This window comes from Sapajus apella, unplaced genomic scaffold (assembly GCF_009761245.1).
Source record: "Sapajus apella isolate SASKATOON/1434 unplaced genomic scaffold, GSC_monkey_1.0 scaffold1, whole genome shotgun sequence".
Classification (NCBI taxonomy): domain Eukaryota; kingdom Metazoa; phylum Chordata; class Mammalia; order Primates; family Cebidae; genus Sapajus; species Sapajus apella.
The window spans coordinates 11,122,656-11,136,611 of record NW_022436941.1 but is presented as its reverse complement, the minus strand read 5'-3'; the positions used below and the strand labels follow the sequence as shown (position 1 = coordinate 11,136,611).

The 13,956-nt window shown below is 33.5% G+C and overlaps 1 protein-coding gene across 3 annotated transcripts in view; it reads left to right on the top strand.

The window, feature by feature from the left end:
* ADAMTS19 (ADAM metallopeptidase with thrombospondin type 1 motif 19) overlaps positions 1 to 13,956 on the top strand; it is a 242,712-nt gene that overhangs the window by 52,529 nt on the left and 176,227 nt on the right. For all 3 annotated transcript variants that reach the window (XM_032261509.1, XM_032261570.1, XM_032261621.1), the window contains exons 4-6: positions 2,896 to 3,068; positions 4,319 to 4,402; positions 5,055 to 5,212. In XM_032261509.1, coding sequence (XP_032117400.1) covers positions 2,896 to 3,068; positions 4,319 to 4,402; positions 5,055 to 5,212 — 415 coding nt within the window. The remainder of the gene's footprint in view (positions 1 to 2,895; positions 3,069 to 4,318; positions 4,403 to 5,054; positions 5,213 to 13,956) is intronic.

Sequence of the window (13,956 nt, the reverse complement as noted above, 5' to 3'; positions counted from 1 at the left end):
AAAAAAAAATTAGTCACACATGGTGGTGCATGCCTGTAATCTCAGCTACTTAGGAGGCTGAGGCAGGAGAATCCCTTGAACCAAGATTGCACCACTGTACTCCAACCTAGGCAACAAGAGTGAAACTCTGTCCAAAAGAAAGAGAGAAAAGAGAGGAGAAAAGAGAGAAAGAGAAAGAAAGAAGGAAGGAAGGAAGGAGAAAGAGAGAGAGAAAGAGAAGGAAAGAAAAAAAGAAAGAGAAATAAAGAAAGAAAGAAAGAAAGAAAGAGAGAGAAAGAAAGAAAGAAAGAGAGAGAAAGAAAGAGAAAAAGAAAGAAAGAAGGAAAGAAAGAAAGAAAGAAAGAAAGAAAGAAAGAAAGCAAGCAAGCGAGAGAGAGAAAGAAAGAAAGAAAGAAAGAAAGGAAGAAAGGAAGGAAGAAAGAAAGAAAACACCTAGGAATACAACTTACAAGGGACATGAAGGACCTCTTCAAGGAGAAGTACAAACCACTGCTCAAGGAAATAAGAGGACATAAACAAATAGGAAAGAAAATCATGCTCATGGATAGGAAGAATCAATATTGTGAAAATGGTCATACTGCCCAAAATAATTTATAGATTCAATGCTATTCCCATCAAGCTTCCATTTACTTTCTTCACAGAATTAGAAAAAACTTCTGTAAATTTCATATGGAACAAAAAAGGGCTTGTATATCCAAGACAATCCTAAGCAAAAAGAACAAAGCTGAAGTCACACTACCTGACTTCAACCTACTACAAGGCTATAGTAATTAAAACAGCATGGTACTGGTATCAAAACAGATATATAGACTGATTGAACAGAACAGAGACCTCAGAAATAACACCACACATCTACAACCATCTGATCTTTGACAAACCTAGCAAAAACGAGCAATGGGGAAAGGATTCCCTATTTAATACATGGTGCCAGGAAATCTGGCTAGCCACATGCAGAAAACAGAAGCTGGATCCTTTCCTTATACCTTATACAAAAATTAACTCAAGTTGGATTAAAGACTTAAATGTAAAACCCAAAGCCATAAAAACTCTAGAAAATCTGTGCAATACCATTCAGGACATAAGAATGGGCGAAGACTTCATGACTAAAATACCAAAAGCAATGGCAACAAAAGCCGAAATTGACAAATGGGATCTAATTAAACTAAAGAGCTTCTGTACAGCAAAAGAAGCTATCACCAGAGTGAACAGGTAACCTAAAGAATGGAAGAAAATTGTTGCAATCTATCCATCTGACAAAGGGCCAATACCCAGAATCTACAAGGAACTTAAGCAAATTTATAAGAAAAAAAAACCCATCAAAAAGTCAGGAAAATAGAAGGGGATGGGGGACTGGAGAGGGATAGCATGAGGAGAAATACCTAAAGATGACAGGGTGATGGATGCAGCAAACTACCTCCATAGCACTTGTATACCTATGTAACAAACCTGCAAGATCCGCATATGTACCCCAGAACGTAAAGTATAATAATAATAAAAAAAAAAAACAGAAAAAAAATGTGGGCAAAAGATATGAACAGACAATTCTCAAAAGAAGACATTTATGCATACAACAAACCTCCATGGCACATGTATACCTATATAACAAACCTGCACTTTCTGCACATATATCCCAGAAATTAAAGTAAAAAAAAAAATAAAAAAGAAGGAAAAGAAAATATCAACACCACAGATATCTCCCTTGTGCCCACATCCAGGGTCTAATTTCTCCTACCCTAAGATATTCACTGACTTGGTTTTTAACACCATTTCTTCCCAGGTTTTGATGTGTCTTTAAATGGAATCATACTATAGTCCCTAATATTTTGTACTTGGCTTCTTTTCATCAGCAATATTTGGATGAACCTCATTATTTGTGAGGTTCATCCATAGTTTCACATGTTACAGCAGCTGGTTCCTTTTCATTGTTATATTGTATTCTATTACATGAATAACATTTTTTAATCTACATACTGTCGATTATTTGAATTTTAAAATTAGTGCCACTCTGAATAGTTTGTACATGTGATTTGTATGTGATTCTGATGGCTATATATTTTAGATCATTGATTAATGGGTACGCAAATATTCAACTTTAGTAGACCCTGCAAACCAGGTTTCAAAGTGTTTATTCCAGTTAAATCTCTCAGCATGTATGCATATGGGACTTCTAGTTGTACCCACAGTCTTGTCGGCACTTGATACAGTCAGTGTCTTTCATTTTAGCGTATTCCAGGGATTTTAATTTATTTAATGTATTGTGGTTTTAATTTGTATTTCCGTGAAGACCAATGAGGTTAACCATTTTCCCATGCTTATTAGGCATTTAGATATCCTATTGTGAGATATGTTTGTTCAAGTTCTTTGCCCAGTAACTTCTGTAAGATCCTGAAGAAGAGTGGAGCTGAATTCTTTGCAACTCATGCATAGTAATTTAGTAATCAGGGGCACCTGACTGAAATTAGGATGTGTGGGGCAGTCACATCAGGGACTTCTTCCAACTAGACCTTTATTTTGCCATTGGTGTCAAAAATAAAATTGTATTATCTTTTATTTATTGAATTATTTTGTTTATACTGGAGCTCTTTGCTAGAAATTTAACTAATGTGATCTTATTATAAGCAATCAACAACTCTAGAAGGTAGGTGTTATTACTATCCACTTTATAGATAAAGAAACTGAGGCTGACTGGGTGATGTTAGTTTGCTAAAATGGCAGAGCTAATAAGTGGGAGAAGTTCAGTCTGTCTTATTCTAAACTCATAGTTCAAAGCCAAATGCCTTTTAAGATTTTATGTGTGTAGTGAACTTACTTGGTTTTGCTAATTATTACATGTGTTTAATATTATTCACTTTGTCAATATGAAGGTACATTGAAAACTTCAATTCTCTGTTGCAGATAAAGGAAGACCTAGGTCTAGAAAAATAGCAGAAAGTAGAAGAGAGAAACGATATTCATACAAATTACCTCAAGAATACAACATAGAAACTGTAGTGGTTGCAGACTCAACAATGGTTTCCTATCATGGAGCAGATGCAGCCAGGAGATTCATTCTAACCATCTTAAATATGGTAGGCAAACTTTAAAGTGCGCTTGGAATTTTTTCAAGAAAACTCTAAGGAAGAAATGTGTGAGTATTTATAATGAAGTTCTTTAAAATTAACTCATTCTTATTCCTTTCTCTTATTGTCATCAGTAAAAAAAAAATAGGTATAAAAAATTGATCAATCTCAAAAGCAGTATCAAAATGATAATCTTCATCTTGTTAAAAAAACACACCCTTCTTGTTAATTTTGATGTGGCAAAACTCTGTTATTCTTTTCTGTCTTTTTTTGGTGCTGTTCATTTCCTTTTTAAAAAATATTTCTAGCCCAATTTTATTTATTCAATAATTATTTTTTTATATTTAAACTGTGTCGGCACATAGTAGATGTATATGTTTATGGGGTATATAAGATTTTTATACAGGCATAAATTTGTTGAAATTATCAGAAACATTTTAATATATGTTTATATACATGGCCCCACAAAAGGACTATAGGTTAATTATGATGTGATATAAAAATGAATGGTGGTAATCCACTGAGCTATTATATAGGTATGTAAAACTGGATGTCAGATATGATTCTAGTTGATGAGCTAAAATTAGATGTGATTAACCATCTAAATCACAGGTGGCTAACTTGGGTTGATGATTTCTGGTTGTAGAAATCCTAGTATCTATCATGTTAGGGATGCTTATGACCAAATTAATTCTTGGACTTAATTGCATACTCTGTTGGACAAACCTCATTCAAGGAAGAATCTGAAGGTTGTAGTGAAGAGTGATTCTTAGAATAAACAGAAATAAATGTTGAAGGCAAGTTTTTATTTATAAGTCAACAACCATTTAAGAATGGCTGATGTAAGGATAAATATAGTCCCATTTTTTACTATCTTTGCTATCATTTGGCTGTTTTCCTGAGGACCGAGTTTTTTTATACTTTAGATATTTCCATCCATATTCAGTTACCTTCTGAGCCCTCTTCTAGAATGGAATATGTGGTAGATTAACACTGCCTAACGACCAGCTTTTCTAAGTAGAAATATATCTGAAAGCATGGGTTAGTATGTCAGTTATAGATTTTCTGATACAAATTAAATCAATACTGTTTCCTTTAAAAGATCAATGTAAAAATAAAAAAATTATTTTGCCTTACAGCTTTTTGTTAAAAAAATAAGATTTATCAACTAAATTGAGACTTCTCCATTTACGGGCCTTGAGAAAAATTAAGATGATTTTCAGTTTGATTTTAGGATTTTTATTTTTATTTGTTTTTAGGTTTATAACCTTTTCCAACACAAGAGTCTGGGTGTGCAGGTCAATCTTCGTGTGATAAAGCTTATTCTGCTCCATGAAACTCCAGTAAGAAAGTCTTGAGTTTTTTATTCAATTAAATGGGTGAGAAACTTTGTTCAAAAACTTTTAAGTAAAGGGAATGTTAAGGGTGTATTTAAAAATCCAGAAATATCCACCATATCACAAAGTATACATACAACTGGACTTTAGTTTTGGTTAATACCACAATCTTATTTAGAAAATAGGACGTTGTTAGTTTCCAAGAATCATGAAAACAAATCTTGACTTTCCAAAGTATAATTTTAAGAAGTCATTTTAAGTGACAGTTTTATTTTATTATTTAGATGTGTACTTTTAACACTTTTTATTTTAAATGGGCACTATTCTGGGACATCGTTTTGACATACTGCTTAACTGGCAGTTTAGAAAATTTTGTTCTTAAGTTGTAGAATCAACAAGTTATTTAACTCCAAAAGTTTCACATTCTTAATTGAACCTCTTTCCTTTTTCAGAATGCCATTAAACAGATCTTGTAATTATTACACCTTCACAAAGTTTTATGCTTTTAAGCTCAGGCCAAAGTAACCCTGAATGTCTTCCAGGTTCTAATTAATGTTATGGTCAGTTTGCTTTAGTAATTCAAGAGTGCCTTTGTGTTTTGTTTTTATGTATATACTTAAGGATAATTTACTTTATGATGAAATCTTTTCTTTTGCAGCCAGATCTATATATTGGACCTCATGGAGAAAAAATGCTAGAGAGTTTTTGTAAGTGGCAACATGAAGAATTTGGCAAAAAGAATGATATACATTTAGAGATGTCAACAAGCTGGGGGGAAGACATGGCTTCAGTGGATGCAGCTATACTTATAACAAGGTAAATTTTCCAAAGCCAATTAAATGGCATTCCTAATTCAATGGCTGTACTGTTAATTCCATTAATCCATTAATAGATAATGTTTTTATTTCAGATTTTGTATTTCAAAAATGGTTTTGGCATAATGATGTTAATCATCTCCCTCATTCATAGTAATGGATTTGCAATATTGCAATAATGTACAGCAAATATTGGATGGCATATTGACAAAACATTTGGTTTTCTCAATTTTAAAAAGTTACCCTAAATTTTTGACATCAAAGGCATAGTCATTGATAATGATAAGTTAATTGTGTGTTTTTCAGTCATCTTCACAAAAAGTAACCTAATATGTTAAATTCAGCAATTGAAAAACATTGTGGCTTCATGTGAGAAAATTTCAAGTAAGTCTTTGACTGATTAATTATAAGCTGCATTGTGAATATACTACTAAATATATTTGTAATACAGCTAAGTGTAATATGTAAATAAAAGAAAGTGAAATAATGAGCAACAATATATTCTATAAGATTAGTATGTTAATCATACATTAATTTGTCTTGCTTGCAGCTAGTAAAAATAAGTAATTCATTGTGAACTTGCAATTTAATTTTAGTCATCAAAAGTGTTAGCATTTCACATCACAGAAAGCACAGTAGTGTAATTACATAAGATTTTCTGAAATGAAATCATTGTAGTTTCTTATAATTAATACTAATTGCAAATAATTCATAAAGTTAGAAAATCACTATGCAAGAACACAATTGGACCTCTACTTTCAGCTAAATAGGTATAATTGATACTGAGCTTCTACAATAAGCAATGGTAACATTGGAAAATAAGAAGTAACTGCTTTTAGTCATTGGAGAATGAACAGTGTAAGACTGCACATCCTGAAAGAAGGGAAATTTATTATGCAAGCTTTGCAGTCAACCAATTTTTTCCATTTTCTTAACTAGCATAGCAAGCTAGAATCTAGGTAGAGCATAGTGATCCTGCTGAGGACACCAGAGATGAAAGTCTTGGGTATGGAGAGGTGCCATGAAGTACATGTGCTGATCATATGTAAGAACTTGGCAAGGGCTGGTCTGAATATAAACAGATAGAGACTGCCCCAAATTTACCATAGGATTGCTACTATGGAGTTCGGAATTTAAAAAGATACTAGGATTGAGCAAATTCAAGCCACAGAGTGGAATAATATTGTGATACCTTATCATCTTTCCTCGCCTTAGAGGAGACAGATCTTGGAGGTTGAATACCACTGATTTACAGAAGCTTGGGTATCATCTTGGATTTTTGTTAGATCCTTCCTACCAAAAAATAAAATCAAACTTATCCAAGTGCAGGAAGATGAGCCAGTAATTGAACGACCCCTAAAATTGTTGTAAGCACTCTTCCGAGGAAGATAACAGAATCACAGGTCTCTAAAAACATATCATCCACAAAGTCCAGAGAATGATAATTAGTCAAGCAAAGAAATATGAAAATGTAACCCACAGTCAAGGAAAAATAGTCAATGGAAACTGACCTCGAGATAGCCTAGATGTTGGATTTAGCAGATTAATGTAGTTGTAATTGGATTCTCAGAAGAAGAGAGTAAGAATGGGTAAGAAAATTTATTTGAAGACATAATGGCAAAAAATATTCCCCAAATTTGATGAAAGCAACAAATGTGGACCCTGGCACATCATAGGAAAATTGCTGAAAACCAAAGATAAATGGAAAAGTTTCTCAGCCAGCAGGGTGAGTGTAGGGGGCAGTGGAGGGAACACTGGACAGGAGGAACAATGTTCTGATAAATGACTGACTTCACATCTGAAAAACAATAAGTTCAAAAGACAATGCAACATCATTTCTAATGTACTGAAAGAAAGGAAAATAAAGAGATCCTATCAACCAAAAATACTTATTGAGTCCTTAAGATACTATCTTAATCTCTGAAAGGGTACCTATCAAAAAAAAAAATCTACAACAAATATCACAGCTTTTGAGACAGAGTCTTGCTCAGTCGCCCAGGCTGGAGTGCATTAGTGCAATCTTGGCTCACTGCAACCTCTGCCTCCTGGATTCAAGTGATTATTGTGGCTCAGCCTCCCAAGTAACTGGGACTACAAGCGTGCACCACAACACCCGTCTAATTTTTGTAACTTTAGTAGAGATGAGCTTTCTACTTATCACTGAAAGCAAGGTCAGGATGCCCCCTCATCACTTCTATTCAACATAGTACTGAAAATCATAACCAGTGCAATAAGGCAGGAAAAAAAAAAGGAAAAACATATATATTTGGAATAAAAAGAATGATGTCTGTTATTTGTAGATGATATGAAATGGTACAAAGAATATTTTAAGAAATCTAGCAAAAATTTGCTAGAATTTATAACTGGATTTTCAAGGCTACATCACGTAAAATCAGTTTTCAAAAACAATTGTGTTTATACATAGTGGAAGTGAACGATTGAAAAAAACTTACAGTTACTTCCAAACCCATAAAAAAAAATACTTAAGAAAACTAAACTACCTGTTTACCCCTCCACTTAGGAAACAGAATGTTATCTATGCTGTTGAAGTCATTTTACATACTGTTTTATAATCAGTATTTTCCCTTAAAAATCTATTCCAAAAATTTTCTTATGATGTTCCCCTCCCTCTGTCCATGTGATCTCATTGTTCAACACCCACTTATAAGTGAGAACATGAGGTGTTTAATAGAACTGCTGGGTTGCATATTTAGGGAAAGCCAGTAACAAGGGAGGCAATAATGAAGAGTGGTCAGTTTAGGATGCTAGTTTTAAAGTTTTTTAACATTAAAAAAATTGTATGCAGAAAATTCTAAGGCTTTTCTTAGAGTATTGAGAGAAAAATGACATTGGAAATAAGGAATAAAATTAATGCCACAATATTTGTTTGGTGAGAAACAAAACTGGTATGTAGATTATGATACCAATAATGTAAATACATGTATTTAATTATATAAGTAGATAGGAAATACAACTGATGAAATATACTAAACTGACCACTCTTCATACACCAGGGCCTGTTGGGGGTTGGGAGGATTGGGGAGGGATAACATTAGGAGAAATACCTAATGTACATGACAGGGGGATGGATGCAGCAAACCACCATGGCATGTGGATATCTATATAACCATCCTGCACGATCTGCACATGTACCCCCGAACTTTAAGTATAATTTTAAAAAAGGAAAAAGAAAAAACCATAGTGTGTTATATTTCATTATACAAAGAGCATAAAGAATAACATAACTACCTGTTTACCCCTCCACTTAGGAAACAGAATGTTATCTATGCCGTTGAAGTCATTTTACATACTGTTTTATAATCAGTATTTTCCCTTAAAAATCTATGCCAAAAATTTGCATATTTTTATATATTTTTCTTAGAAATGTAGTCTACTACAATTTTATTTTCCAAGTAATACATATTCTCATAGCAAAAGTTTAAATATAACTTTCAAATATATTGTCATATTATAAGCATATTCTTATGGTAAATGTAAAAGAAACACTTTAGTTTTACCAAACTTACACTCCAACTCTTCAACCCTAAGTAATCAATGTTGAGTTGGTGTGTATGGAAAGAACAATTGTTTTATGCTTTACACATAAAGTTTTCTCTGTTTTCTTTTTACTTTACTATTTGTCATTTATTGTGGAAGGCGGAATAATGTCCCCTCCCCCTGCAAATATTCACCTTCTAATCTCCAGAACCAGTGAATGTGCCATTTTACATGGTAAAGGGACTTTGCACACGTGATTAAATGATGGGCAGATTATCCTGGCATATTTGAGCGGATTCAATGTAATCACAAGAGTCCTAAAATAAGGAAGAGGGAGGCAGAAGTTCAGAGTAAGAGAAGGACTGGAAGATGCTATAAACCCAGCTTTGAAGATGGAAGAACAGGTCATAAGCCAAAGAATGCCAGCAATGTGTAGAGGCTGGAAAGGGCCAGGACGTAGATTGTATCCTAGTGCCTCTAGAAGATATGCAGCTCCATGGCACTTTTATTTTAGTACAGTAAGACCTGTACTTGACTTCTGACTCTAGAACTATAGGATAACAAATTTGTCTTGTTTTAAGCCACTAAGTCCATGAAAATTTATTATAGCAGCAGCGGGAACCTGATCCATTTCTGTTGGTCTGCATCATTTGCAGGGAGGAGCTGACATTTAATAAAAGTATCCTGATTTATTCAACTACTTATTTGTTTATAGAACTTTTCAATTTTTTGCTGTTAGAGAAAATGTTCTATAAATATGTTTATCTATGGTTTAACATGTGCTATAATAGTATTTAGGGTAGTTTGAAAAGTACTTGCTCTGTCAAAGGGTACGTGTATCTAAAATATTGACAAATACTGGCCAACTGTTCTTCCTTTACTCACTGGTGGGACAAGGCTTCTGTGGATGATCACCCCTTCTCCATATTTCTGTTTGCAGTGCTGTAACAGTGAAAAATCAGCCCACTAAAGGGAATATTTTTTTCCTAAGTGACCTAGTACCATTTGGTCAATAAAGATTAAATGAGTGCTTCGTGTAGTTAAGGAAAAAAATATGCCTTTGTAGTTAGTGTAAAGATGACCAGCTCTTTAGCTTCGTAAGGAGGCTGTGAAAAATAGAATAATATAAGAAAAAATGTTAATCTCCATGGATTGCTTGTTCTTATTCATATTTGACAGACTAAACTCATAACCAGGCTCAGTTTCTAGTAAGTGCTCATTGTAGGTAACTGTTAAATGTTGGGAGTTATGTGCACACATTAGTAGGAAGAAATTTTAGCTCAGGAATCAAGTTTGGTCTCAGCTAAAATGCATAATGCTTCTACAAATCCAAACCTATCTGAGGTCATATATTTGTCAAATTGTCCTTTGCAGTACAATGAAGTAAATAGTTTAAAGCTGACCTAGTTATTCTTCTGGGCTCATAGTAACAAAAACACAAAACATGTTCTCTTAACTTGCATCTCTATGGTTTCTTAGTGCAACTTTCACATTTCTTATTGAAATCATGGAGAAAGCATACATCTTTATGTCCCTTGAAAATACTCTTTAAAATTCAATTTTATTAATTGAATTTTAATTTTGCCTTCCCTATTTACAGAAATGATTTTGGTTTACATATAAAACATGTGAAAGTTAGTTTCAAATTAATGCCATTGGCAAATAAGAGAAAATTTAATAAAACGTAGAAATTGTAAAAATAACTTGATTTAATACAAATTACAGAATAATTTTTGAATGAATCATTTATAGGTATATCCCAGGGCACTATTAAACTCTACAATGAGACTTATTCTCAGATGCATCTTCTTTCTTGGAAATTAAAGCTATATTTCATTTTTTTCAATATAAATCAGAAGTTAGGCAGAATTTATTGGCCTTCCCAGATGCCAAAGTCTAACTGTATCATTTCTATAAACTCATAATGAAACTCTATGACGCAGACTACAGGTGCACAGAGTCAACATGAGCCAAAAATGAGAGAATTTGAATCCACATGATCACAGGTCTAGTCAGCAAATAATCTCTATTCCCATGCCATAAAATAAATATTTGAATATTTTGAGTTAGGAATACATTACTTTGGTCTTCTGCAAAAAATCGATTATTGGAGGATTGAAGATTAAAAATTATAGTCTAATCTTTGGTTTGTAATGCTGCTGACCACTTATTCAATTGTAGTTAGAGGTACTTAGCGTTTTTGGATGAAAGAACTAGAGGGTTTTTGTTTTGTTTTGTTTTTGTAATGTGCGTTTTCATTTGTTTGCTAAGCGAACAAAAATTGGCTATGTGGTAGACTCTAAATGCCCTTGACAAAAAGCAGTGCATTTGTTATAGCTTTATAATATTTTAGTTACAGATGAAGTCCCTTGTTTCACATTATCTAAATCAAATAGTCATGTTGCAGCCTCATGCATCATATGATATATTATACATTTGGAAAAATCACCCCAAATGCCTTTCCCCCTATATCTGAATATACTTTACATTTAGTGATTCTTGGCCCAAAGGTGAAGATTTGATTTTATGTGGTTCTTTAATATTTTGCATTGGCATATCATTCAGTAACATCTGTTTCGGTGTTTCTTTCTCCATTTGTTTGTTGGCAAAGGCAACTGAAGAGCAGAATTATTCATTTTTTAATATAACTCCCCAGTCTTCTCTCTCACCGCTCCTGGGACCCTTATCACATCACAGAGGTGATACGTTTTGTCCTCTTCTGTGCCTTTCAAATAGAAGCCTATTTTATTTCTCTCTGTTGTTTCCTTCCCCTTATTTAGTACATGGCATATTAGAGACAGTTAATGTATCCTACCCTATTCAGTTGTATAGGCCATACACTACATAACGGTAGAGGGAACCATTTATGTTATATATTATAAATATGCCTGTGGAATTATACAGTACACAACTTATAAAACCAGACACGATGTCCTTGTAAAAATTTGATTTCTATAGTTTCCTATGCAGAGAAATGATAAATATATTTTGTCATTTATTTCTAATAATAATGCTAGAAAGCCTTTCCATTCATCTTCAGCTATAGTTATACTGAGACTCTGAATATGTTATGTTTTGCTGCCAGTAGAAATTATTTTCCTATATCATTAGGATATTATTGGTTTTGAGCCACAGAGATGAACTTTGCCTAAGTTGCGCACCAGAAGAAATAGTTGGCTTATTTTGATTCTATATTCTCAGAATCAAAGGAAGAACTGAAGAATCAGGCATCAGAAAAGATAGCAAAGAGGAAAGCTCTAGGCATCTCATCTACTGAGTTTGGATGATTCAGGGTCATTCATATTTGCTTACTATATTATCTATTTTCCATCCTCTGAAAACGTGAGTTTCAGTGTAGGGGGAGAATCCTATGACTGGAAGCTGATGACTAGAATACACTAACCAGAAAATATGATTCAATAGAAGGTGATTTCCCAATGGAAAGATACTAGGGGGTAGAGTAGGGGAAGAATAGGATTTACCACAGGACTATGAAGGAACCATTTGGGTTTGTAAAAAAACCTTCCATTATAACCCTGGGAATAAATGTTCTGATTGAGAGCAGTCTTGTCTTGCCCAGACTTACAAGGTTTCCTGTTTTGTATCTTGTATATTGAAGGGGATAAGGACTGCTTGGAAAATGGAGTTCCATGCTGGTTACCATAGAAGAAGTTTAGGGTAGGGCAGCTATAGTGGTTATATTTTATGAGATAAAATTTGGATGTATCTTCTCTCATTTATCTACAGTTTTCCTTCTAATTTTTGTGTATATTTTCAGAAATATATATATATATATATACACATATATATTTATAATAAAATGTATAAATATTAAAGCTCCCAGTACTGACAATCGAATTATTTACTTAATTAAAATTTCTTTGCTTTCTTTCCTATTTAATCATTAACCAAAAAATGCATCTCCTTTTCAACATTCATTCAGTTGGGTTAGTAGATTTTTAAGGAGAATACAAGCAATCCAACATGATAGGATTATATCATCTATATACAAAAGAAGTGAAGATTAGTATACCAAATGCTAACAGCCATTTTCAAATTATCAAAAATGTATTAACTTGTTTTTTTTTTTTTTTTTTTTAGATGGAGTTTCACTCTTGCTGCCCAGGCTGGAGTGTAATGGCATGAGCTCTGCTCACCGTAACCTCCGCCACCTGGGTTCAAGTTATTTTCCTGCCTCTGCCTCCCCAGTAGCTGGGATTACAGGCATGCACCATCACACCTGGCTAATTTTTTTTTTTTTTTTTTTTTTTGTAGAGATGGGGCTTCTCCATGTTGGTCAGGCTGGTCTTGAACTCTTGACATGGTGACTTGTCCCCCTCAGCCTCCCAAAGTGCTGAGATTACAGGTGTGAGCCACTGTGCCTGGCCTGAATTAACTAGTTTTTAGATTTACCGGAATACAAAAGTAATAGTATATTTGAGAAAAACATTAAAATTTGTACAAACTGTTAAAAACGTGTTATACTGTTTCTGTTGTCTGGAAATACCCAGTAATCAGTAGACAGCACAGTGTCTACTGTGTTTTAGGGATAACCCACTCCCTTGCCAGTCTAATGAGGTGGGCTCTGTAGTGGGCGGCAGGCTCTCTTTAGAACAAAGGTTCCTCTGGATGTATTATGAGGGTAAGCAGAGGCAGGGAAAACATGGCCACTAAAACAAACTAAAGCCAAGTATTTGAGGGTGGAGTTAAGTAAAGAAAGAAAGCGAGAGGGATAACATGCAAGAGGACCTGAGTCTTTTCCTTGCTTGAGTCCTAATGAAATATTGGAGAAGTGTTTGTTCTCAGCTAAGAGAGCCACAGGAATAATACATCTTCCACTGATTCTTCATGAAGCAATTCATGTGATAAACTATCATGCTTGAATTATTTTTGTTATTTATAACTAGAGAATGATAAATGTATTCCTAAATTATGGGTGTGATTTAAATGAATTAAGTTTATTTTAAGTTTATTTTGTGCCTTGAAAAGATATTATTTAAGGTTATGTTTTATCTTCTCTATTTTAGCTCTACCTTTTCCTCATTACTCTCATAATTGACTCTATATTTGTTTCATATAGTCATCTCTTTCAGAACCTGCCAGGAGAAATAGAGAACAATTTTAATAATTAATGTTGATATTAAAATATTTCATCCCTATCTTACACTCGTGGCTAGCAACAAATATTTTTTTCTAACTCCAACCTTTTGGAAGAAAAATAACAATATTGTAGAAATCACTAATTTT